This window comes from Aphidius gifuensis, linkage group LG4 (assembly GCF_014905175.1).
Source record: "Aphidius gifuensis isolate YNYX2018 linkage group LG4, ASM1490517v1, whole genome shotgun sequence".
Taxonomy (NCBI): domain Eukaryota; kingdom Metazoa; phylum Arthropoda; class Insecta; order Hymenoptera; family Braconidae; genus Aphidius; species Aphidius gifuensis.
In genome coordinates this window covers 14,848,559-14,876,543 of record NC_057791.1, presented here as the reverse complement: position 1 = coordinate 14,876,543, position 27,985 = coordinate 14,848,559, and the positions used below count along the sequence as shown (strand labels likewise).

The 27,985-nt window shown below is 24.6% G+C and overlaps 2 protein-coding genes across 3 annotated transcripts in view; both read left to right on the top strand.

Annotated features, from left to right (window-relative positions):
* Positions 1 to 16: 16 nt before the first annotated feature.
* Positions 17 to 15,008, top strand: LOC122855159 (E3 ubiquitin-protein ligase MYLIP). The gene is made up of 7 exons (XM_044156326.1): positions 17 to 768; positions 12,379 to 12,581; positions 12,651 to 12,891; positions 12,972 to 13,141; positions 13,210 to 13,426; positions 13,487 to 13,687; positions 13,766 to 15,008. The coding sequence occupies exons 1-7, from the start codon at positions 682 to 684 to the stop codon at positions 14,099 to 14,101; spliced, it is 1,455 nt and encodes a 484-aa protein (XP_044012261.1). The 5' UTR covers positions 17 to 681; the 3' UTR covers positions 14,102 to 15,008.
* Positions 15,009 to 15,827: 819 nt separating this feature from the next.
* Positions 15,828 to 27,985, top strand: part of LOC122855158 — a 30,763-nt gene continuing 18,605 nt past the window's right edge. Inside the window, exons 1-7 of one of the 2 annotated variants that reach the window (XM_044156324.1) lie at positions 15,828 to 16,201; positions 17,417 to 18,410; positions 19,706 to 19,962; positions 20,046 to 20,439; positions 20,519 to 20,786; positions 20,869 to 21,745; positions 21,807 to 21,903. In XM_044156324.1, coding sequence (XP_044012259.1) covers positions 17,615 to 18,410; positions 19,706 to 19,962; positions 20,046 to 20,439; positions 20,519 to 20,786; positions 20,869 to 21,745; positions 21,807 to 21,903 — 2,689 coding nt within the window. In that variant the 5' untranslated portion in view covers positions 15,828 to 16,201; positions 17,417 to 17,614. The remainder of the gene's footprint in view (positions 16,202 to 17,416; positions 18,411 to 19,705; positions 19,963 to 20,045; positions 20,440 to 20,518; positions 20,787 to 20,868; positions 21,746 to 21,806; positions 21,904 to 27,985) is intronic. The other variant, XM_044156325.1, reaches the window with a different exon arrangement.

Genomic DNA, 27,985 nt, shown 5'->3' with positions numbered 1-27,985 from the left:
AAAAAGAGAGAGGGATCAGAGTAAAAATGATCAGCTGTATTCGCGGTTCTAGCATTCGCGGTTGTTGGCCCAGTGTTATCAGTTGTTCACAGTCATTGTCAATCATAACAATACTATTAACAAAAAACGTATCAAGCGCCATTTGACTTGTGTTATATTATCTCCCTTTAAAATACAGTTATATATATAAATACATTATAATATTAATTTAAAGTTCAGTGAAAAGTATCATCAAGGGAGACATGGAAGCTGAAGAAATACGTTTAACTAAAAACATTTTTATTATCACGTTGGACCACCACGTAGCAACTAACAACAAAAAATACAAGTTTATATTGACACTTAATTTACTCCAAAAAAATTGATTTATAATTTAAACAATAATTCATAAATGAAATTAATTTAAAATTCAAAATTAAAAAATTATCAATTGATTTTTAATAAACACAAAAACATCCGGGTGTGTCGTATTTTTTGATTCTATTATTTTTTAACTGAAAAAAAACATATTTTTTTTTATCAACATTATTTCATTTATTAATAAATACGAGAAAAAAAAAAACAGAGGTTTTTTTTCAGTGTACAAAAGAATTTATTAAAATCATAGAAATTTTTATTTCGACATCGAAACATTATCAAATATTTCGTTTGTTGTTTTTTTTCGTTTTTTTATATGCAAAAATGTGGTGTCTTGTCAGTCAAGCAAACTCGGTGATTCTCGAGGTACAGGTGGATCCCAGAGCCATCGGACGGGAATGTCTAGAAAAGGTGAGATTAAAAATATTTAATTAATATTTAGTTATTTATAAATATTGAACTTTTAATTATAAAACTCAGACAATTATTTTGGTATCAGTTCAAGGGTCAACTGACGTTTGTAAGAATAAAAATGCGAAAAAATTGTGCAACAGATGTGAGGAGAATTAAGAAATCAATTTGCGAGAAAATAAATTATTTATATTTATTTATAAAAATACTGTATCTAATTCAATTGTTGTTTAAAATTTATACGAAATCATATATAATTATTATACGTCTTAAAATACATCGGCAGATATTTTTGCAAAAAAAGATGAGCAATGAGGTCGATAGTCATTAGAAATCCGTTGATAATAATCCAGCAAGCTTTTAGAAAAAAAAAAAAAGAGCTTTTATATGCATAAGGAATATAAACTGCTCTTAGTAACGTAAAAAAATTCTTTGTCAAAAAGATTTTGCAAGCTTCATGAATTTAGAACGAGTAATCCTTTTTTTATTTTTTATTTTAAACCGAGATTTTAACATGAAAAGAAATTTCTCGTAATTTTAATAACTTATGGTTAAAAAAAAAAATATAATATAAAATTTATATTCATAAATTTGATCTTTTTTATTTTACTATTTTGCTGGAATTTAGTGCTGACATTGTGTAAGATAGTTATAGAATAATTTAAGTATTTTTATAAATGTAAAAAAAAATATAAAATAGATAATTTTTTATATGATTGAATTATTGAGCTAAAAAAAATTTAAAATACTGAATAAAAATTATAGATAATATTATCAATAAAAAAAAAAGAAAAGTAATTTGATAAAAAAATTTCATGATTTTTATATTAACACTTGAGCTACCACTTGTAGAGTTTGATAAACATTGAAATTTTTTTATTATCACTAGATATTATTTATTTTTCTACCAGGTACAAAGTACAAATTCTTCTGTAAAATAATAATCAATAAAATTTAACTGATAAGCATTAGCAAAGAGAATAAAAAGTAGATAAATAAAAAAAAAAAAAAATGTTTTTTTATGCAAAATATATAATAAAAAACAATGAGAGTGGTTTAAATTGCATATAAGGGAAAAGATCGTATACAATCATGGGTCAGTCTATTTGCATGGGTCGTCAATGCTTGAGGCTCAGTACTCATTCTTTCTCTTTCTTTACTTTACTCTCTATATATGTATATATTTACTATTCGTTTAACTTGCTCCGGTCGATGTTTACCGCACGTTCGTTTCAAGATCCCAGACCATTTTATACTCGATTCAAGCGAATTTCTCGAGGATTGAACACGACATAGTGCATACTATATATGCCTTTGTGTACATGTATCTTAACCGTTGATATTGTGGTTCTTTCCACAAACTTGCTGTGGATATTGTTGGCAGATTAAATACACAATATTTTAAACGAGTCAATTGCAATCTATTCTTATTTATTATCCTTATTGTATTGGGAAAAATAAAGCTGATTTTTCATGAAGAAAATATATAAGTTTATGTGAATATTTTTATTAAAAAAGTTTAAGCACAATTTAATTGTCTTGAAAAGTTGATGATACTTTTAAATTAGACTTGTCAAATAGTTATACATGTTATGTCAAAATTTCATGACGATTTTCCAGCTTGTTTGAAAAATATTTTTTGTTAAAATTAATAAATTTTAGCATGTATTTAAATTAATTTTTCAAATATTCATATTACAAAGATATTAATTGAAAAATAAAATAGTCACTTTGCTTACTAGTCTATAAAGTGTTTACCAAAATAAAAAAAAAAAAACATAATGAAAATAATTCAGGGCCATACGTGATGCCTCACATTGGAGAAGCAAAAATTTTCTATTTTTCCTTTGTTTATTTACTAATTGATATTTTTCAATCAGCCCAATAATTTATTATATCCAATTTTCTATCATCAAAATTTTGCACCAATAAAATTCCATCACAGTAAACGCCTTATATTTTTTTGATACAGCACCATTCTCTCAAACTTCCTCAATATCAAAAAACACTTCAAGTAAAATTATATAAACTTTAAATAATTTTTCGTTTGTTTTTCTTTAACTTGCTATTATTATTATTATTTAAAAATTTTAATTTTTACATTCACTTAAGACAAATATTTACACAGTAGTTTTCATCATCATCATCTTGATATAATTAATTTAAACTAAAGAAAAGACTTGACGATGAGTTTTTTGCTGGATGTTTTTTTAACAAAATTTCCAAGTGGCACAAGAGTTTCAAAAAGTTTCTCATGATGCTTTTGATAAATTAATATATAAAATTCACCATCTAATTTATTTTGATGAAATAAAAATTTGATTAATACCAACTATAAAATTCACAGTTGAGTGCATATGTTTTTAACACACTTAAAAACTTTCAAAAATTATAGCTATTTTTTTTTTTTTTTTGTTTTTCATGTATAATTCCTGAGCGATAACTCTAGAGTAAAATTAATTATCATTCATGTGAACAACCTGATGTCGTGCGATGTGAGGAAACTCTTGTCTAGATAAAATTAATTATATATAACTATGAATACTGTCATATATAGTGCTCAATCATCTTTTTTTTTTTTTATGAATATCTTAATATCGCATTAAATTGTAATTATTGGTGATTATAATATATCAACCTTGTACGTGAACTCTACTTGCAATAGTCAAGTGTCCGTCACATGTTGTATAACAAATTGATACTGTACCAACTTGCGAGGAATATCCTTTTGATAATCATCCAATTCTTGTAACTATTAACCATTCAATGACAACATACATCAATTGAGAATTTTTTTTTTTTCTTTATTTCTATATTCATTTTTCATCACTTTATGAAATGTATCACGTCATAGAAATTTTTCTTATATACTATATTTATAATACATTTTTTCTTCTATCATTCACGTGGTCTAAAAATATCGAAATAGAAAAAAAAAAAAAATAGTATATAAATTTCACAGAAACATGTGTCTTTTACGACACGTTTTTTTTTCAAACAAAAAAACTCATTTTTTGATTTAAATAAAACTTGATGTAAATTTTTTTTTTTTTCAATATGACTTGATTTATTTTGAATATATTTTTTACTTTATTAAATTTTTTTTTCTAATTTTAATAATACATTGGCATGTTTTACAATTCAGCAGTTTTCATTTTTGTTGCTTGGAAAAATTTTAGCGTTCAATTGACCGTGAGCAGTTTTTTCTCTCCCAGATGTCAAATAATATTACAAAAGAAAAAGAATATAGTTTTTTTATTTCTTTATTATTCTTTGTTTTATATATAAAGTAAATTTTTTTTTAGACAACTGTGTTGAAGAGGTTTTTTTTTAATTATTTGCAGCTTTATAAATTTTTTTTTTTTTTTTGCTGCAAACACTGCTCATGACTGGTCGTGAGATTTATATTAAACAAGCTATATTTTTTTCATTTTTTATCATTTCTGCTTATTTGAGCAGATAAATTGAATGTTTATTTTGGTTTCAAAATAAAACTGTGTATATTCAAAATTATATTTCACGAAATCGAAGAGAATTCCAAATCGAATTGGTCTCGAGTAATTGAAAACGCAAAAAAGCATGAATTGGAAAATTATTTTTTCAACAGTAAAATATATAAAAAAAATATATATATGAAATGCTGAAAATAGCCATGAGCATTTCATACAAAAACAAACTTTTAGAATGTATAATAAAAAATATACATATAGGACACAACCGGATGAAGCATAAATAGAAAAAAAATAAAAAAAAATAAAAATAAACTCTTTTTGAATATCACAAGGGATTTAATAGTTGGAAAATTTTTATTCACTTTTATGCAAAAATTCTCAAGAGTCGCGTGTTTTCCATTTAGCTGAAAGTTTCTTGGTAATCATGTTCACAAGTTTCTTCCCTAGACGAAAAAGCCTCTTGAGACTATCAGCCTAATGAAAATGCTCCGAGTGTTTTTTCTTCTTCTTCTCTATGGATCGATTGATGCAGATCTGCACTGCGGTTTTAAATTATTATTAAATTATAAAAAGTAAATTTTTATAGAAAATATATTAATGATAATTCAACTTGAATATTATAAATATTTATATATAAAAAAAAATTAAATAATTATAATTTTAAACTGGTCAGTTGACTTTAAAGATGCAGATAATTTCAAATATAATTTAGCAGTCTTAATATAATCTATAAACTGATACAATTAGCTTATTAAATAAATATAAAACAATAATTAAATTAATCAAATATTATAAATTAATTAATACTATTAACTATATTAATTTATTAAATAATAAAGTAAGATTAATTTTTGTTTTTTTTTATAATTTTTATACAAAAAAACGTAATAACTTCTAATAATTTTAATAAATTATTTTAAATAGTTAATTACATATTTTGATGAATATTAATTAATTTCATTAACAATGAGATTTTATTTTTTTATAAATTTTATATTCAAGTGCAAGTACATCAGCTGTTACTGAAATCATCAAAATAGTTTCATGAAAAACATTTAATAATTATAATCATAAATAAAAGAAGAAAAAAAAAAAAATAGATTTATTGATTATTCAAATTCCTTGATTTTATGTTTTTGAAAATAAAAGTTTTTTTTTTTTTTATATCAAACGATATATAATGATGAGTTGACATGTGTTTTTTTTTAAAAAAAAAAGGTAATAACTTTCGCTCTATGAAAAGTCTGTCATACCATAAAAAAATATAATTAAATTTATTTTTATTATATTGATTTGCAAATAAAACACTTTGATGATGATGTCACATTGGGTCATTCAACTTGGCTTGGCTTCTACATGTACATAGATGATACAAAGGTGTTACGAGCACCTTTGTAGACTTTGACCGAATAACAATTTTTCTTTTGTTGCATGTAACAATTATTTTTCTTCATCAATATACACACTCTCTTTAAATTTAAAAAACAACTCTGTATCTCTTTTATATTTTCCATTCAATAAAACCAATTTATTTTGACCTATTTTTGACAAAATTTTTGTACTTCCATATTAATGAATTATATAAATATTTTTTTCAATTGTTGATGACGTTTATACTGAACTTTGAACGTAATAAATATATATATTTTTTTTTTTTTTATTTATTAAAATTTATATGATTCATTTCCTGGACTTTGTTGTGTTTCTAAAAAGTTGATTGCTTTTTTTTTTTTACAAATATATATTAAATAATTTTTTTGTTGTATTTATAGCTTGTTTTTAATCTGGACCACTGAAATAAATTGAAAAAGTATCGTTTCTGTTTAATTAAATTTGTTTTATTTTTTATTTATTGAAATTAAAAACTTGCGGTCGGAAATTGTTTGATACTCATTGCAGATGTGATCAACTTCGCAATGAGTGTACGTGAACATGCGCCTGAGGCATGACTCTGGATGACAAATATATCTTGCTCAATTCAAGGTCATGATTAATATTTAATTCTCATTGTTATTCCTTTTTAATTAAAAGCTTTTTTAATTTCATTATCTATTTTAATTTATTTAATTACTTAACTATTTAATTTTTTATATATAATTATTTTTTTTTTGTCGTTTAATTGCGAAGCTTGTATACATTCTCTAAGAAATTTTTAAAATAATTGTAATTATTTTCTTAATATCTAAGAGTAAAGTTATAATTTATTTTTTTATCTTATTGTTATCAATTTATATTTTTTATACTCTAAATAAATACAATAAATTTTAAAACTTTTTTTTAAATTAAAAAAAACATCTGTTATTTTTTCTCCTAAAAAAATTCTACAAAAATATTAATTTTAACTATTATTTGTTAAAAAAGAAAAATTTTTTATTTCGATTTTAAATTAAGAATAAATTTATTAGTTATTTTTAATCATTTTATTATTTTTTCTAATTTATTTATATGTTTTTTTGTCATTTAAAAAACAATTTATTCGTTTAAACTTTTCAAGGTGATAATTATTATTTAAAGTAGCAAAATTTATCATAAAATATATATATTTATTTTAAAAAAAAAATAAATTTTTATTTTTTATATATAAATAATTTGATTAATCGTATTGGACGATGAAAATTGTCACCTCGATTGGATTTTTCCCGTTTTAAATTCCAATGATACTCGGTCTTCACTACTCGACTTGCTGCTGTGCACGTGCTCAATGTTGTCATCATCATTGTGTGGCCCCGAAAAAATAAAAACCACCCACTCAATTAACTCAACATTATTAAATTATTCTTTTTTTTTAAATTACATTATACATTTTTTTATTTTTTTTCCTATTAAATTACTACCTTGTTGATGCAATTTCTAACGCATCTTTGTTTATTTCTCTTCCATTTCTACAGTAACTATTGCCATTAAAATTTTAAAATAATAATAACAATTATAAACTAATTGTAAATTCAAATTAATTCAAATATAAAAAAACAAATAAAATATATAAAATATATATATTTCATATTTAATTTATTTATGTATGTTTATATTGAGAGAAAACACAATATTTATATCTTCTTTTTTATCATCATCAAATAATGATTATTATAAATAATAATAATAATAATAATAATAATATATCAAACGAAAAGAAACGCCACGTACAAACTCAGTTAATGTATATAAAAAAAACATATATATACATGAGGCCTCGAAGTATTGGACTTTGGACTCGAGAGTCCAACTCTGTCTCACTCTTTATATTTCCGATGGCCCCGATTTTTCCTTTATACTTTCGTCTCTCCAATATGTTAACAAACAAATATATTACTCTTGTCTACCTCTTTTTTCTTCTCTTTCACTTATTTTTTTTTAAATAATTTTTTATACTATATTTGGAACAAAAAAAAATTATTGTCACTTGACTCACTCACAAAAAAAACTATAAAATTATAAAATTTTCATAAATATTCAATAGTTTTTTATAAATTATTTATATTTATTTATTTCGTAAGTTAAATATAAAATTTATTTAAATATCAGATACTTTTTTTTATATGATAATTCATTCTGTGTTATTTTATATTTATTATTATGTGTAAATTTAGCAATTTGTGTTGAAAAAAAAACAATTTATTTACTGTTAAATTTATTATAATCTTTGAAAAAATATTTTATGATAATTTATAAGTGTGTTTTTAACAGTAGATTGTAATTTTATCAATGTTTTTTTTTTTATTTTGTTGAATAACAAAAAAAAAATCAAAGATGAGATAAATGTTTATTTTTGTGACTGATAATTTGATGTGGACAAAATGGGTTGGATGTATTTCTCTTATCATCAATTGACAAACAAGGGTATTTTTTTTTTTTGCTGCTAATTGATAACAGAGATTATCAAAGAGGTTATTTGTTTTAAAAATTAGTACATTATATTGTGTTGAATCTAACACAAAACAACGAAAAATTTAAAAATGAAAAAATACGATTGCCAAAAAAAGCTCGTTTCAAAGGTTAAAAAATGAAATATATATTTAAATTTTTTCGTCACAATTATGATGAACATATTTCTCTGGATTTTTCATTGTTAAATTTGAATTTAGAAAAAAATTACAAACAAAATTTAAAGCATAGAGAAATTCGGTTAGATAATGTTGTCTTAATTTTCTAAAAAAAGCTTTTTTATCTTTTTTAAAAATTGAACATAGCACTTTGCTACATCCAATAAAACTTTTTATATTATACAATAGTTTAAAAATAGCTAAGAAACTGGATTATTTTATTATATTTAAAATTGATTTTTAAACACATGCGTGTTCAAGCATTATCAGAAGCAAAGCACACACATGCTTCTGGTCCCTCAGTATATATAAATTATAACCTTCGATCCCTCTCGCTTTCAACATTAATTTATACACAAAGTGTATATTACAAAAATATCATTTTACCGCTGAAACATTGACCTTTTATTCTTTAATCTTTTTTTATATAGTTACATAACAAATTAATATATTATTTTTAAATTAGCTATATAATTAATAGCTTTATAATTTAGTTTTTATTTGCTGTTGCCGTGTCATTTGATAATAATGTAAATTTTCAAAATGAAAATTTAGAAATAATCGGTATCATGTTACTATTGACTTTGACGTTTATTACATCTTGATATAAAATATTTATGAGCAATTGTAATGCATCATCAACTTTTAATTACATTATTCTAATTTTTTTTTTCAAAATCATAAATCATTTATTCCTTCTCTCAATAGTAATTTTATTTTTTTGCTAATAATTTAAAATTAATACAATTTGATAAATAAAAATGTATAAATTTGTTTATACTCTAAATATTTTTTATTTTTTATTTTTTTAAAAATTCTCTGACGTTAATAAAAATTTACATTTTGTCAATTTAAACATGAGTTTGTTTATTTCTTCTTTTATTACATGTTGAAAAAAAAAAAAAAATCCAAGATAAAGTTTTATGATAAGACTTGAATTTTCTTATAAATTTATTATTTTATTTTATGATTGTGTATTTATAAATTTTATATATGAATATATTTTAAAAAATTACCTAATAGTATACACACACGATTAAAGAGGAATAACCTCGTTTAAAAATAAGAAATTATATTTTTTTGTTTGATCAAAAAAAATTGATAAAGACAAACCTACGCACAGATAAAATATTTATAAATGTTATTGTCGTTAGAGGTATATAAACATCATTTGACCTTCAACGAGGCCAACCAACTCATCTTAAATAAAAAGAAAAAAATTAAATCTTGGATTATTGCTCTCTGTATATGTTTTTTAAAAAAATTTAAATATACATATTTACATAGTCAAACAATATATACTGATATATATAAATGATACATCTTTTTTTACTCAACTGCGGTTTGTTGCATACATTTATAATATTTATAAATGTATTTGTGTGGACTTTGACACGAGTAATATATCCGGATGTACTTCAAACCACGTAGACTCAAAGTTTAAATAGTCAAAGCTCGTATACTCACGATGCATGAGAGAGAGTTAAACATGTTTATCTCTTTCTATATATATATATATTAAATCTCATATGTGTCATGACTAAATCCCATTTAGTTTAAAACTTTTCTCATGCATGGGAAAACTATATATATATTCAAAATTTAATGCCTAGTTGTCTTGATAAATTAACCACCTCAACAAGGGCATTGATTATATACTGTCTTTGTTCAAAGTGTAGGTGTAGATATTAATCAAATCTTCTCGACGTATTTTGGATCTATTAGTACTTGTTTTTTGCTTGAGAAAAATCCTTTTTTTTAAATGTATTTATTGATAAATTAAAAGGTAAAGTTTTACAAGAATTTTACTCCGAATTTTCTCCGTATTTTTTTTCAATATTTGCCTAATCGAAATTTCGAAATATTAAACACTTGTATAAAGTGTCGATAATCTTTCTTTTGAATTTATTAGTTTTAAAAAAATTTGTCTGGATTATTTTTGTATTTTTGTAGACTCGGAGTAATAAATTGATAGTACAATGAAATACAAGATAATCCGGAGTTGTTCGAAGCTACACGGGATAATCCGAAGTATTACGAAAAAATATTTTCATCAGGGTTGGTGGGTGACCCTAACAGAAATAAGTAGACTTTGACCGAGCCTTAATGATTGCACTGACACAATAAAATTAAATATTTATAAGTTTAAAAAATTTTTGTAGTTGTGCGCTAATAATTTTTGGCAATCTCTTGATATTATTTAGGTTATAGATATACATTATAAAAATATTAATATAAAATATATTCGTTGAAAATTGTTTTTTAAAATAAAAAAAACAAAAGCTTTAATTTTGCAGATTTTATCTGAATAAATTTCGACAAGAATAGTGTTAAAAAATAAAATGAATAAAATTAATTAAAAGTTGAATGGAAAAATTTTTTTCTTGGCGCCATGTCAAAAAGGTTACACTAATTGACAATTTTATTTATTGAAAATATTAAATTCAGTTTACAAAAAAGCTGGCTAACTTGTTTACATTGAATAAAGCCGGTTTTGAACTCTAGCTGAGACTGGTTTGCTTTCAGCTACAATATAATTATTTATACAAAAAAAAATAAAATAAAATAAATTTTTAAACATAAAAAAATATTCACTAATTTGCATTATAATCTGCAAGCTTCCATAAGATGTACAGTTTAAAAAAAAAAAAAGGATTACTTAGCATGAAAAAGTTGCCTAAAGTTGATAGTTTTATTTTATTTAATTTAAATATTTTAAAATTTACTCAGTATATCTAGATTTCTAGATAAAAAAATAGAAAATTACGAGTTTTAAATTTTTTTTTGTCGGCAAATTTTCCGAGTTTTTCTTTTTAATTTTTCAAAATTTAATCCGAGATAAAAAGCTTTTAGAAAATTCATCGAAAAATCACAAAAAGGTGTTGAAAAATAATATTTTTGTCTCAATAAATTAATAAACTTTTCATCCAACGAAATAAAAATGTATAATTATTTCTTTAACAACATAAAAATTATTAAATATTATTGTAAATAAGAGATATTTATTTGCTATATGTATTTTATTATTTTTAATGTTCACATATAAGTTTCGAAATAAATTTTAAACTCAAATAAATTTCACTCAAAAGCCATTGAAATATATTTCAAATTGAATTTTCCAAGATTCTTTGACCATTGTTTACCAATTGAATGAGCACTATTGGTTTTACGAGCCAATGAGAGCAAGACGATGGGGTCAGCATTGACACAGATTGCAAATAATAGGTCACCACTAACAACAACCAAAAATAAATAATAAAAATAAGATTTTTTTTTTTATAAACGTTTGTTATTGAAGAGCACTTTTTTCGTCACCATGATATTCTTTACTTTTATCCAGAGTAAATATATCGAGAGCTGTTGATGATATAGTAGTAATGGCATACTTACCTATATATAATGATAAAAACTTTACGTTAAGTTTAAATATATAGATTTTACTATTTTATTATTATGCCACTTGGTTCTACTTCTTTTCCATAAGGCAAATTCAACTATATAAAAGAAAAATAATAAAGAACAGAAATAATAAAAACCAAGTTGGCTCTTGACTTTTTTCACTTTTCAAATACCAAAAACTTTTTTACAAGTAAAGCTTTGAATGCAACTTTTTCATTCATTTTAGAAAAATATTTTTCAAGTTTTTTTTTCTTATATATTATTATGTCTATTGAAATGTTGATGTGTTTAAAAAATATATATATTTTTTTTCTATTAAACTTTTATTTTATACGATATTCTTTATTTGATTAAATTAAATTTTTATTTTTTATTATTTCTTTTAGTTTTTGTAAAATACAACAATAATGATTGATGTATTTATTGATTAAAACTTCAAAATAAATTCAAAACTAGATTTAAATATAAATAATAGATTTAATAAAAAAAAAAAAATATTATTGAATCAATAAGAACATGATTCAAAATCACTCTGGCAAATTGTTTTATTAAATTTTATTTTTTATTACCAATCAGTAAATAAATTATTGAATAAATAAATTTCCTTTTTAGTTGATTGTTTTGAACAATAAAATATCCAAATATCTACTTTGAATAATTAAAAAAAAAAAATATGATAATTTAAAATTTAATTAAAATTTGTTTTTGAAATGTTTAAGGCATGCAACTGTTTGGGAATAAGCAAGGAGTGTGATTATTTTGGTCTTAAATATCAAAATGCCAAAGGTGAAGAATTATGGTTAAATTTAAGAAATCCAATTGACAGACAAACTGGTGGTAGTGGAGGTGTTGTACCACTTAGATTTGCATTGAGAGTTAAATTTTGGGTACCACCACATTTACTACTTCAAGAAGCAACAAGGTATTTATTTTATTTTTCATATCATCATTGTGTTATATTTATAAATAAAAATTATATTAATTATTTCAGACATCAATTTTATTTACACTTACGTTTGGAACTTCTTGAGGGTCGATTGAAAGTCAACGATTGGACAGCTGTATCACGTATTGTTGCATTAATATCACAAGCTGAAGTTGGTGACTATGATCATTTATCACCACCACATGGATTGTATTCACAATTTTGTCATATACAACCATCTGAATCATGTGATTCAAAACCAAATGATTTTCTTCATCGTATTATTCAACAACACAAAGAAATTAAAGTAATTATAAAATTTTATTTTAAAAATAATTAAACTTATATCATTTTTATTTATTGATTAATTCAATTAAATTTATTTAGGGTATGAAATCATCAACTGCTGAATATTGGTTATTAAAAGAAGTATCAAATCTTGATGCATTTGGACAAGAAATGTTTCACAGTAAATTTGGATCAAATACTGTTTTTATGATTGGCGTTGGACCACATGGAATTACTGTATATCGTGGTGAAAATGAGGAAAAACAAAAGTAAGATTAATTTTTATTATTTATAATTAAATTATTGATTGTAACATTGTGTATAATTGCTTTTTTAGTATACCATATACTGCAATACAAAGTGCCACATCACAAAGACGAATGTTTCATTTAATTTACTTGTCACTTGATGGTGAAGAAGCATCATTGGATTTTAAATTGGACTCTAGTCAATCAGCCAGTGGATTGTATCGTGCAATTACAGAAAAACATGCTTTTTATAGCTGTGAAACTGTGAGAAGTGCAGTTACAACACAATTCATACGTGATCTTAAGGTATTTCTATAAATACTTATAATTAATAATGAAGATTTAATTGTTGTTGTATATTTTTAGGGTACAATAATATCAATATTTAATGAAGATTCAACATTAGGAAAAAAATATGTATTTGATATTCGTCGTACTTGTCGTGAAGTTTATGATAATGCTAGAAGAGCACTTTATTGTGAAGCTGTTAATATTGGTATGCCAAATAATGGCAGCCAAATTCAAGATGATCACAATTGTGGTGATTGTCAAAATTCAAAGTGCAAGGTATTATTGTTATTACAAGATTAATAAATATTATAAAATAAAATTCATTAATCAAAAAATGTTATTTAATTTATTTAGGAATCACGTGAATGTTTGACAAAACTTTTAGATGCAATGCTTTGTCGAATATGTATGGATCGAAGTTTAGATACAGCACTATTTCCTTGTGGACATGCAGTTGCATGTCTTGAATGTGCACGTCGTTGTTCAAGATGTCCATTATGTCGTGCTGATATTGATCATTGTAGAACAATTTATTTACCAATTGAATTTACAAATGCTGATAAAAATAATCAAAAATTATCAAGTGATATATGTGATAGTACATTGACTGTCAGACAATCTAGTAATGTCATTGATGATGATAATAATATGACAATTGACATACCAATTGTTAATAATCAAACAATTTGAAAAAAATTTATCAAGCGAAAATTCATAACATTTAATAATATATTTAGAATATTCGCTTGGAAAATTAAAAATTTTTATTAATATATTTGAGTTTAACTAGATTCGATGAATGTGATTGAATTAATTTTATTATTATCATTTAATAATAATTAAAATATATTTTATATTTCATAAATCTCCATTGTAATATATCATTTAACTTTTTTTTTTTTTTTTCAATATTTTAATGCTATCTTTAAACTATTGCCTTTTTTAAATGTTATTTCTTTGTTTTCATAAATTAATTATTATTGTCGAAATCTTTTAAATACTGTGATTATAAATTTGTTTATTAATTAGATATTAATTAAAATGGTTTGAGACCATATTTAAAAAGTGCTATTAGCAATTAACAGCATTCAAAAAAAAAACAATGCTGCCATTTTAATTATTAACTCAATACAATTGTTATTATTTTTTTATTAAAAACTATTATTATTTTTGTTCAACTACAGCATAATTATTATCTTTCATTCGAAAAAAAAAAATGCTATTTACTTTTCTTTTTGTAATATTTATTAGACTGAGATTTTTTTTAATTAAAAAAAATATAATTTTTTTTTTGTTTGTGTTTTACATTAATTAATTAAGAGTATATTTTGTAAAAATAATAGTTATACCTGAATGAATGTAAAAGCGGCTGTGTAGATCGGCCCCAAAGAAGAAAAAAAATTACGAAAAATAACAACAAAAAATTATTGATAATTGTGTTAAATAATTTGTTTTAAAAAAAATTATAATAATACAAGCATAATACATTTTTTTATTTGTTAATAATAGAATATGCCTGGCAATCGTAGTCATTTATCAATGCAATGTTAAAATAATGTCTAATTATAAGTTTAAAAAAAAAAAAAACAATTAATCATATAGTACCACTAAAATGCCTATTTATACTACTTGGATTTATCACATAATTATTATAATAATAATTGCCTTTTTATACTCTTTAAAAATTTGAAAAAAAAATATTATCATCAAATTTTATTATTAAAAAAAAAAGTGTTAATAATCCAAGAGTATTTTTAACTATTTAAATCGAACCCACTGTTTTCACGTAGCTATTAATTTATCTATTAATAAATAAATTTATCTTTTGATGAATACAATGTAAATTAAATTAACGTTATAATGATGATTTATTTAATTTTAATACATTATTACTCATTAACTGTGTGATTGCATATTTTAAAATATGGTGGACTGAAAATCATTTTTGTTTTTTTTCAGGCAAAAAAATAATTATACATGTATAATAATAACAATCATTGTTTAATAAGTGTCTATTAATAAAAAAAAATATATTGTTAATTAAAAATTTTCTTTTTGTGTTAATATTAACAAACTTGTCAATAAAAACCTTGTTTTTTTTTTTTCTAAATATAATTAAATATATAAAAAAATTTCATAAAAAGTATTCAATTTATTTTTGAGTATTACGTCTTTAAATACATACTATAATATTAAAAATAAAAAATAACTATGATTTTGTAAAATAATTTATTTCGAAAAAAAATGAATAAAAAAATAAAAAATTTATTGAGATTATTATTTATAAAATTATTGAAAATATATAAAAATTTTTCAAATTTTTCGTGTTAATTCAGCCATATTTATTTTGTAATATGTTGACTGCGCATGCGTATAAATTTTTCATTGGTTAATAGAGCCGCACTGTCATATGATGGCATTTGCGTGGCATCATGGAATGAAAAACGTATTTCAATATGGCGACTATATTGAACAAAGTTGCGGCACTGTAGCATCATAAAATGTTTATAAAATAGTTTTAAAAATATAAAAATAACACCAAATAAAGTAAATATACATACGTAAATATATGTTTAATATTAATAAAGTGTAAATATAATTTTAATTGTTTTTAATATGTCAATAATAATGACATAAAAATGTTTGGTGTGGTTTATAAGCACGTATGGACAAGACTAGAAAGCAAGATAAGAGAGCTTGTATATATTTTTTAGTCGCCAATAGTTTACCGTATTTGTCTCGTTAATACATTTAAAGATATGATTTCAATAATCTGTAATGAACAATTATGTGAGTTTCTGATTTATTATCTAATTAAATCATAAATACAATTTTATCCCCAAAATATATAGGTATAACCAACTTACAATCCCAATATGTCAATCATGACACATTACACCTGGAACAATTGTGGCAGTTTTAATATTTTTTAAAAAATTATTTTTTTCATTTTTAATATATACTTTGTGGTGTAACGGTGTGTGTGCATGTGTGTTTGTGATATTCAACATATTTTTTTAATATCATTTTTATATATTTGTCCATTTTCTTTTTTTTTTTTTTTTTTTTTTGTTTCTCTTCATCCACTCAAATTGCTACTACTCTTTAAAGAACCATATAGGTACACACTCACTAGGTGTTTCAAGTTAACATACGAAAATTCAGATAAATTTATTTTGATTAAAAATACATTAATAACAAATTGTTGTTATTATTATCATAAATTTATAGTTAAAAATATTATGATGAAAATTAAAATTGAAAAAAAAAAAATTTCTTGAGTCATGAAAGATAACCTCGACCCTCCTCATTACGCTTTACTTTAACCTATGACCGGTGCCTTCATCAAGACTTCCCCCCGGGACTAAATCCAAGGCGTGTATGTCCGATTGTCGTTGAACTTTTAAACATTGCATCTAAATTTCTAAATATACTAACTATTTCTCTATCGAAATTGTCATCACCATCGTCATCATCATCATTTGAATGATTATTGTTTTTAGTTTATTCAACATATATTTTTTTAATAATAATTTATTGGCTTGTTGTTTTATCATATATTTTGGAAAATATACATGTATAAACAGACACGCACACACCCTTACAATCATCATAAATAAATTAATATTATTTATTTTTCTTTCATTTTAATGCTGAACAAATATTTAGACTGTGTCGGTGATACTAAGTGTTCAACAATATCACTTCATTATGCTTCCGGTGATAATAATAATACATTTTTTTTTTTAGTCAAAAAAATATATATTGAGTATTATATTTTTTTATTATTTAAATTTAAATTAGATCCGTGAAATAAGGTCACAGCTGTGTGTGACAAAATTTTTCATTTTAACTGATTAATCAACACAATTATTGACCTGGTAATAAAATTATAAAAATAACTCAATTTTATGGAAAAAATCAATTGAAAATAATTAATTTAATGAATAAATGTTAAATCAATTATTACAAAATATTTTATTATTGTTATTTATATTGTTACAGACATGCATTGGATAAATAATAACAACAACTGCCTGGAAGATAAAAAATCTTAAGTAAAAAAATAAATAATATAATCACATAACAAATTTATCAACAATTAAATTTAAAAAAAAAGTAAAAGGTAATTAAATGAAATATTTATTAGCTAACCTAAAGAGATAAAAATAGGTTAGTTAATTAAACAAATGGTTTCCTGACATGATGGAAAGCAAGTTGTATGTGAAAAATGAGCCGGGACTTGAGGGGCAATCACATGCAAATACATTGTCCAATCAACAATTAAGTAATAATGTTGATGATACAACAAATGGTGGAAGAATATGTTTTGTATGTGGTACACATAGTCATAATGATTTATATTGGTTACGTGTTAAACCAACACCTGGTGGTCCACCAAATGAGCCTTATTTTCCATTTTTAGAATCACATGAACCACCAGCTGGTTATCGTGGTGAAAATGCACGTAATGGTACAATAAGATCATGTACATTATGTTATGCATTATTATCACAACAATGGGAAAATTATGAACGTGATTCACGTCCACAAAGTCAACGTATTTATTGGTTAAAACGTTGTGATGGTAGTACATTTACTGGTGCTGAAATGACATCACAAGGTGAATATGCATCACAAATACTTGGTTTAACAAATGAACAACCAATTTTAAATCAACAAACAAGACAAGATAATAATCGTCCAGTTGGTTTATCACCAAGATTACCACAAAATTCACCATCACCAAGAGTTATTGAACAAAATCGTCCACCATCAAATTCAATTGATATACCAAGACCACATTCAAATCAAACTGATACTGCCAAACATATTGAACAAGTTAGATTAACAATGGAATCACCACATCAACGTTTACAATCACCACATCAAAGATTACAAAGTCCAAGACTTACTGTTGATGATACACGATTATCAAATGATGCTGCATTAGATTTACGACATGCACCAAGAAGTTCACCAGCACCACAACCACAAGGTGATTATTTATTCAAGTGTAATTTTTATATCATCCATTTATTATTTGTCATATAAATATCCAATAGTCTGTACAATTTTTTTATTGGAACTATGGCTTTGGTATCTTTTTTTTTATATTTTTTTTTTTTTGTTTTTCTAACTCGACAAAGTATTATATCAAAAGTTGATCGACCCCATATTAATGGATATATAAAAATTTACTTCATGAAGGCGTGCAGGGAATCTTTCTAATTATTAAAAGATTGACCTGTCGAGTTGTTTAATTGAACCTTTATCTTTGAGGTCAAAATGGTTCAGTCTTTCATTCGTTATTCAGACTTGTCAAAGAATTCACTTGTACATCTATCATCTTGGTACGTCATCATTAACAGTTGTTTAATTTAAAAATGATAATTATCATAAAAATAAATAAATACAAAGTTAATCAAACATATATTATGAAAATAATAATATTGTTGGATTTTTATTGTTGACAGTTGAATTATTAGAATCAACTGTTTGTTGTTGATAGTTGAATTAATAAATTACTTGCAATTTGCTTTTTCTTCTTCTTCTTCTTCTTCCTCTTCTTCTTCTTCTTCTTATTTGTTTGTTTTACTACTTCTTCTTCTTCTTCATCTTATTATTCTCTTTTAGTTTAATCTATTTATCGAGGTCCACATATCAATATATGTTTGCTTATAAACAATTGAATCTTAAAGCCATTATTTACATTGGCCTTAGTACTTTCCGCCGGCAAATGTCAACGTTCGTATGTAAAGGTTAACAGTTTGTCGATAAGACCGTAGAAATCATGTAGTGATTCAATGCATTAATATATTCAAACATTAAACTACGTATAATAATGTTTAGTACATAATTTATTTAATTTTTTTCTTTCTCATATTATTTTTATTATCGTTGGGGTAATATAAGATTTTCTTGTTGTTGTTGTTGTTGTTGTTGCTTTTTATTTCAATAATCATCAAATTCTTTTATTTTAAATAATTAATTATTATTATTATATTATTAAAATGAGTGAGTTAGTATTGAGTTGTATGGAATGCAGTTGATCAAGGCGTTGAAAAGTGCCACATCGACGCAACTAGGCCACGTAAAGCCCGATGGTGTTGCAATGATGAAAATAAAATATATATAAAATAAAAAAACTAGCTGATGATGAATTAAAAAAAAAAACACTTTTTAACTAATCATATTTATTTTATATATATTACATTTTAATATATCATATTTCTGTTTTTTTTTCTTCTTGTCTTTTTGATTATTTATTTGAAATAAAATATTTTGTTTCAGCTATTTACAGTGGTGGTTCATCATCAAGTGTGGGTACAGATATACTTGATTTATCAATGCCAGATAAAAATTCAGTAACTGAAGTGTGTTATGTTTGTGGTGATGAATTTAAAAGGGGTTCACTCAGTCATATTGCTGCTAAACCACTGATAATACCACCAAATTCACCGGCTAATCCACAACCATTTTTTCCATCATTAATGCTACATCCAAGACCCAGTAGAAGTAGACCTATGGATAGTGCAGGTCGTGTACAGGTAATTAATAAAAAAGCAAAAAGTAAATTATAATTTATTTATGTATAATGATAAATGTAAAATTAAATATATTTTTATTTTAGGCTTGTTCAGCATGTCAAAATCATCTTTTACTACAATGGAAAGCTTATACAAGACAGGGTGTACCACATGGTGATCGTAATTATACATTAAGAAAACGTCAAGCACCAACAATGGATACAACAACATTTATTTGTTATACATGTGCATTGGAATATCCTTCGTCCAGTATTAGATTATTATATTGTTGTCCAAATCCAGAAAAAGAAGCATATTTTCCATTTATATATTCAATGAGACCACCTCAAGGTGCTAGTCCAATAAGTCCTCAAGGAATGGTACAAGTTTGTTCTATATGTTATAAAACAATACCACAAAAACAACAAGTTTTTGGTGGTGATAATAATGATGTGCCGCAACAATTACCTGGTCAAAGTATTGAATTTCGTCAACAAGGTATTTTATAAAATATATTATTGATAAATTTATTTATATATGTATTATTAATTAATAAATATAATTTAATTAATATTAGGACCATCACCAAGACCAGTAGTAGCAAAATCACCAGCAAATTCAGCTGGTAGTGATATACGTTTTAAACCTTATGATTTAAATAAATCAAGTGTAGTTACAACAAAACCAAGGAGTGCCAATATTAAAATAGCAAGTTCAGGACAACGTAATTCACCAAGTAGTAGTAGTAATACTGCACCAACTGAAAATGGTAATGTTGCTAATGTTGGACAAAATTATAGATGTTATATTTGTGAAAGATTACATCCACGTACACAAATGGAATGGTAATTTAAAATTTAAAATAAAAAAATTAATGAATACTCAAAAAATAAGAAAAAAAAAAAATAACGAATTAATTATTTACAGGTTATCAACAAGTCCAGAGGGTATGAATTCACATGCAATGCATTTTCCATGTTTACGTGGAATGGCAAGAACATCAGAAAATGCATGTATGGATAGTCATGGAAGAGTATTAGCATGTAGTAAATGTGTTAATCATTTAGCTCAACAATGGGAAGGTATGGATGCTGAAAGAGTACCACTTGAACGACGTAGATATGATGTACCTAGTCCACATCCAAATGGTGATGTTAATAGAACAATAGCAACACCACCAAGTTCAAGTTCTGATCGTACATTTGGTAGTAATCCAGGTGCATCAAGTAGTTCAATATATTGTTTTCTTTGTGGTTTACATAGTGATTTAACACTTGCACGTGTACTTTATGGACGTTCACAAGGACGTAATGCACCATATTTTCCTGAATTATATCGTCATCAATCACCACAAAATGCTGAACAATTACGTGAAGATGGCTCAGCACTTGTTTGTACATTTTGTTATCATTCATTACTTGCACAATGGAGAAAATATGAATCATTAGTTGCTGGACAACAAGTTAATCCACCAGAAAGACAATATAATACTCATGATTATTGGTGTTATGTTTGTGGTATAACAACATATCGTAAACGTGTTAGAGCATTACCTGTTAAAGATTTTCCATTTTTAAAATATCATAGACAACCAGAAAAAAGTTTATTATTAGAAAATGGTGATTTTGCTGTTGTTTGTCTTGATTGTTATGAAACATTACGTACACAAAGTCTTGAATATGAAAGATGGGGTTTACCTGTTGAAAAAAGAGAATATAATTGGATTGTTCAACCTCCACCACCTGAAGATAGTCCTGATGCTGCTATTGCAAGATTACCATCTGGTGAACGATCGGAAAAAGTGGTTAGTAATTTCCTATAATTATTTGTAAACATATTTATTTATTTATTTATTTTATAAACAGGTACCACCGACACTTACAGTAAGACCAGCTAGAAAAAATTGTTCACCAAAAGCACCTGAAAAAAAACCACCACCAAAGATGCCCGATAAAGATTCAGGTATGAACAATTTTTTAATTTATTTTTCATTTAACGCTTTCTTTTAAATTAAATAAATAAATAAAATTAATTATTAAGTAATTAAATTAGGGTTCAAATAGCCAATTAAAAAAAAACATAGTTGATTCTTGAAATTACTTTTGTGTAAAATGGTTGGCTAATTCCTGACTTTGTAATTAAATATTCGTGTTTTTATTTATTTTTTCATTATACTCTTGACTGACTCTTTTTTTTTTCTTTTTACTTTTTTTTTTTTTTTTGTTAAGCTCAAGAAAATACCAAGCTAAACACAGCAAGCTATTATCCGGCTCAAATGAACTCTGTAAATTTTACATTTTGCACACTTTAAGAGTTTCATATATTTTTTTTTTTTCTTTTCTTTATTTTTTTTAATTAAAATATTTTATCATAACACGTAGAAAAAATACGTAATTTTTATTTAAGTTTATTATTATTATTATCAAAACTTTTTTAATAAAAAAACAAAAATAAATATGGTTAGCTATTTTTAACTCTTCTTCTTCAGTATCAATTTTTTTTTTTTTCATTTTGTTTTCGTTCAATCTTGTGCTTCATTATTTATAATATATTCTAAAATATTATGAAAAAGAGAATAAAAAAAAGGGGGTCGTTTGTTGGGGCAAGAAAAATTCTGGTTAAGGCCAATATTTGCAAGAGCTCGGGTTATCTCGTAATATTTCATCGCTATCTACTCTCTACAGGCTGTGTTCTTTGGCCTCTTAGGGCTACTTTAAACAGTACCACAATCAAATTGCTACATGCATGACCTCGAATCATGCCTCAGGTCAAAGTTACAACTAAAGTTTGTCTTCTTTCTATTTATTTATACATATATATTATTTATTTTTTATTATTATTAATTTTTATTTAACTACATTATGATAAACTTTGATCATATTATGTTTGATAACACTTGATCCAAAAGTCACATTCAATAATAAATTATTATAATTTAATCTCGATTAAATTTATACATTAACCCAACTCTATTGCATCATTTATTTATTTTATTCAACTGACAATAATAAAACAAGATTAAACAGGTAGAAAAAATATAAAATAACAATACAACAAAAAGATAAAAAAAAATTACCGCATTGCGCCCACTTAGCGATCCAGCCGACACCTAAATTCGAATTAGGGTAAGCCCTTGACGACGCTCTCTCGTCAATTCCATCCCCTCTAAAATTTACCAGTTTGTCTTATAATATATACTCTTTTTTTTTTTTGCTGTCTTTTGTTACCAACAAAAATCACCCAAGGGATGTTACATATACTTGTACTTGATGTACATATATATATGTATATTTTCATCATCACCACCACCACCATTACCCTCCTTTTAAATTTAGACGCTCGCTCTCTCACCCTTCATCAAAACCCCTCTTTTGTATCTTGCATTGCGCCGCCATTCAAAGGAAGGGGAAAAGGTCTGTCTCGTTTTTGCCCTTGGCAATCGATATCAACGTCGGATATTGAGTTTATTTATTTATTTTTTTTCCATGAAAAACAAAAAAAAAAAAAAACTATTTTTAATTTAAACAATTAAATAAGCAAATTAACAATAAAATAAAATAATCATGTGATGAAAATCTTGATAAAAAAAACATAATATAATGTATTACGTAAAAATAATTTTTATCATTATCCATTAGTGTCATTAAATAAACAATAATTGACTCAAATTACATGACGATGGGGATAATAATCCTAGCTATTAGTTTGACGTGACTGAAAAAGAGTCGAGTAAGGAAAAAAAATAATAATAAATATAACTAAAGGAAATATAATGGAAAAAAATATATTAAAAAAAGGGGTCGATGATGGTAAAATGGGCTTGGCAGGGTTGACAGGGGCCACACTGGTCGAGGGTATAGTAAAGGGATGGTTAAATAAAGAGAAATGATTATGAGAAATAAGAGAGAAAGAGATAAAGATATTTGATGTCGCCAGCACGCATTGATTTTACTTGGCAGACAGCTCTTCAACAACAGAATTATTATTTTATCTTTTTAAATTTTAAATATTAGGGTTTATTTTTTATTAATAACTTGTATGTATTTTATAAAATTTTATGTTGTCCAATATACACAAACACACACACGTAATAATAAATAAAATATAAAATATATATTTAAATATAAAAATGTGTATATAACGGTGTCAATTTCCGGTTTGTATTATTATTAAAGTCTGTTTGTACAATGTGTTGCACATTGAGAAATAAAATACACACAGGGTTGTTTTATTTTTTTGGGGGTGTGTTCAATTTCAATGACGAAATGAAAACCCGCAAAGGAGTCTGCGTTGTGGTGAATTTCGTTTTGGAAGGGAAAGTCGAATTGTGAGTTGAATATGTATTAAGAGGGGAATGAATTTGTATATGTGATTTGAGCGCAATGTCGACTGGTCAACAACTAGGAAACCAAAATTGGGGGTGAGATAAATAAATAAAAAAATATATAAATTGATGATACAGAAAAATAGTGAGGAAATGAATCTAATGAACATTGACTGGTACGCGTGCCACATCAATAACAGATGTTTCGATTATTTTTTTTTTTATTCTTCATATATGCATTTGAAAAAAAAAATTCTATTTTTAAATGTTGTTTTAAAAAAATCATTTTTATTCTCAAGGATAAATGACACATGGAATTTTAAATAAAAAAGGGTTGACTCATTGACGAATTTTTTTTTTAACTTTTTTTATTAACAAATTAAAAATACTGTCTGATATTTTTGAGTGATATTTTTTTTTTTAGTAATAAATATTAAAAGCTTTAAATTTTCTATAAAAACTTGTTAATTTTTTTATTTCTTCAAGCTAAATAATTAATTAATTAAAAAAAAAAATTTTTAATTTCAATATTTTCTATTAAAAAAATTTGCTAAAGAAATATATATTTGTTTATTTCAATATTTTGGAGTATAATTTTTTGTGAATGAAAAATGTATTGTCATCTTTGGGGCGTAAAAAAAAAATAAAAAGGGGGATATGAAGAAGCCTGTAGGAGAGTTTAAATTGGAATTGGAAGAATGGAAAGCTCGTGAGTCAATGTTGATCATCGTGGCAATGTGGTGGTAGTAGTGGTGGCGATGGTGATGGTGATGGCGATAGTGATGGTGATGGTGATAGTCTTAGTCGACAATTCAGTCGTGTTTGTGCCGTCGTGGTTGGCACATCGAGTCTACCGATTACGCAAATAAAAATAATTTAAAAAAACGGAAAAGCCCCCACGCAAATTCTTTACGCATGCGCATATTAATATATATTTTTAATATATAAAAAAACACACCCATATCATACGAGGTTTGTGATTATATATGATCTACAGACATATTATCTATCTGTATGCATATTATTGCATCAAATCAAACATGTCTGTTACCAACGACGATCATTTGCCCTTCTAAATTCACTCAAAAAAAAAAACAAATATTATTTGGATTTTTAAATTCCACTTGCAAATTGTCTCAGTGTCTCGCGAATTTTTATCAATCAATTCATCGCGTTGACATTAATAATAAAAAATATATAATTAAAATAATTGAAAAGAATTTTTATTAATTATTTATTTAAATTTTTTTTTAGTTTAAATATTCATACAGTGATTTTTTGTGAATTTCATGGGGTGAAAATGTCAAGTGTTATATTAAAAAACAAGTGTATTATTTTATGGGATGTCAATGTGATGAGACAAGTAGATAAATGTCAAAGATAATTTAAATAAATGAAAAATAAAATATTTAAAATATAGAAATTAAAATTCATTTATATTTTTATATTACATTTATTTTTTAAACAATTATGTAGATTATTTTTTTAAATTTAAATTAAATAAATCATACATGTTTATGAAAAAGTTTAGATATTATTGTGAACAATGAATTTTTTTTGCATTGAAGAGAAAAAGATAGAAAATTGACCGGAAGGAAAATTGAGTTTATCGTCATGATACCCCGGGGACAGATAAAAATTAAACCAAGTGACAAAACTCAGTAGTGTCAAATAACAGTGAATTATTTAATCATGTTAAACGTGTCATTTAAATAGTGTATTAAATTAATGTAAAAATAAAAAAATAATAATTCAATTATAAAAAAAAGATAATATAAATATTGAAGATGGATTTTCGAGCACCTCATCCACTGGTTCATCCACTTCACGCCAGTCATCCTTATTACTATTCAGGTAGATAAATTCAGTCCATAAAATTTTATAGAAAAAAAAAAACAAAATTCAACATGAATAATTAGCTAAAAATATTTACATGTTATTTTTATCACCAATAAATAACAAGATAATATCAATATATTATAGTTTAAATGTATCGCACCGAGTCAAGGGTGAAATATTGTACACATACAATTGTCGGACATGTTCAACAAGTGTTATACTCACAAACTATATATATATACAAAATAAAAATGTCATTACTCATTGGTCATTGACTGCAAATAATTAAAATCAATCACTTTTATATTTTTATTATTTTTCATTCAGTGTGGTGATAAATAAATAAATCATAATCTCAAAAAATCCAGACAATTATTTACCCATAAAAATATTTACATATAAAAAAAACTAATTTAATTTTATTTTAAAAATGCATTTCCGGTTTGTTTCAATTTATTTTTTATTTACCTGTATTTTTAATCTACCTTTTTTTTATATATATTTTTCTATTACCATTATATTTACTGCTATTATTGTCATTAAAATTATTATTATTATTATTTATAATAATGTTGCTCGAGTTTGCCTTTTCATTCTTCAACAAGCCATGCCGACTATCAGAGCCCACTAAATAATTGTAAGCCCCTAGCGATTTAATTTTTTTTTTTAATATTTTTTTCTCTTCCTCAAGTATATTATACTATTTTATTGTTATGGCGATTATTTTTGTTCACCTTGTCTCTGTTACTCCAGCGTTAAATAAAAAAAAAAAAAAATTTATAATAGTACTTGAATATATGCATATGAGTATATAGTTACCCTTCCTGATATAGCGTGTGTGTGTCGCCTGGCGTGCCAACATAAAGGGGCTGTTTGAACAGAAGCCTTTGTCTTGTATAGTTTCGCCCTTCTAATTTTTTTTTTTTTTTTTTTTATCTGCACTTTATGTCCACCTTGGCTTTTTTACACATATGCATGTTAATAAGTATACTTGTATGTGCATATATTTTTTTTTTTTTTATAACTCACCAAATTTGACTCAACTCATTCAATGTACATTGCACTTTGCGTACAATTCTTCTTATATTTTACAATTTTTTTATCAAAGGGCCTAACCCTTGTGTATTATATGAAAATAATTCTCCCTTATTTTTTTCATTATTACAATATAAAAACATGCTTTCACATCTGTTCAATTTTATTTATTTTATGTAATATCAATTTTAAAAATTTTTATATTATTTTATCTAAAATATAATAATCTAGTTATAAAATTGCTTGAAAAAAATTTAGCGAGTGAGTTACATTTTCATTTGGTAATAGTGAAAGATGATAAACGAGCTGATGATATATTAAACAAAAAAAAAATCATGAATTAGGTATGGGTTTGGGGTTGTGGAGGAAAGCCAACCCCCATTCGTTTTCTACCCCCTTGATTCCGATCAATAGCCCCACCGTGCTGGTGAATATTCCCCACTATATTCTTTCGCTATTTTTATCCCTGTATTTTCTCTTTTTTTATTATTTTCCCCTTATTCGGGCATTTTTTTTTTTTTGCATTTGGTTTATTTTTTTGTGGCTGATCTCGCGATGAAACGTCTCGAGGGTCAAACCTATACATTGCACGTTGAATGTAATAAATTTTTTCGAAAAAAATAATACAAAAATGTCGAGAGTTGTTGTCGCTCCCTCGTATACTATCGAATGAATTTGTCGGCTGCCATTTTATTTTTTTTTATGTATATTACTGTTTTTATCGTTATTTTTTAATATTTTTTTTATTGGCAATTGTAAATGATACGCCTTGGATTAGACTTTTTTTTTTTTTATTCAAAAAAGTTAATTATAATAAAATATTTTTTATTATAACTGCACGTATTT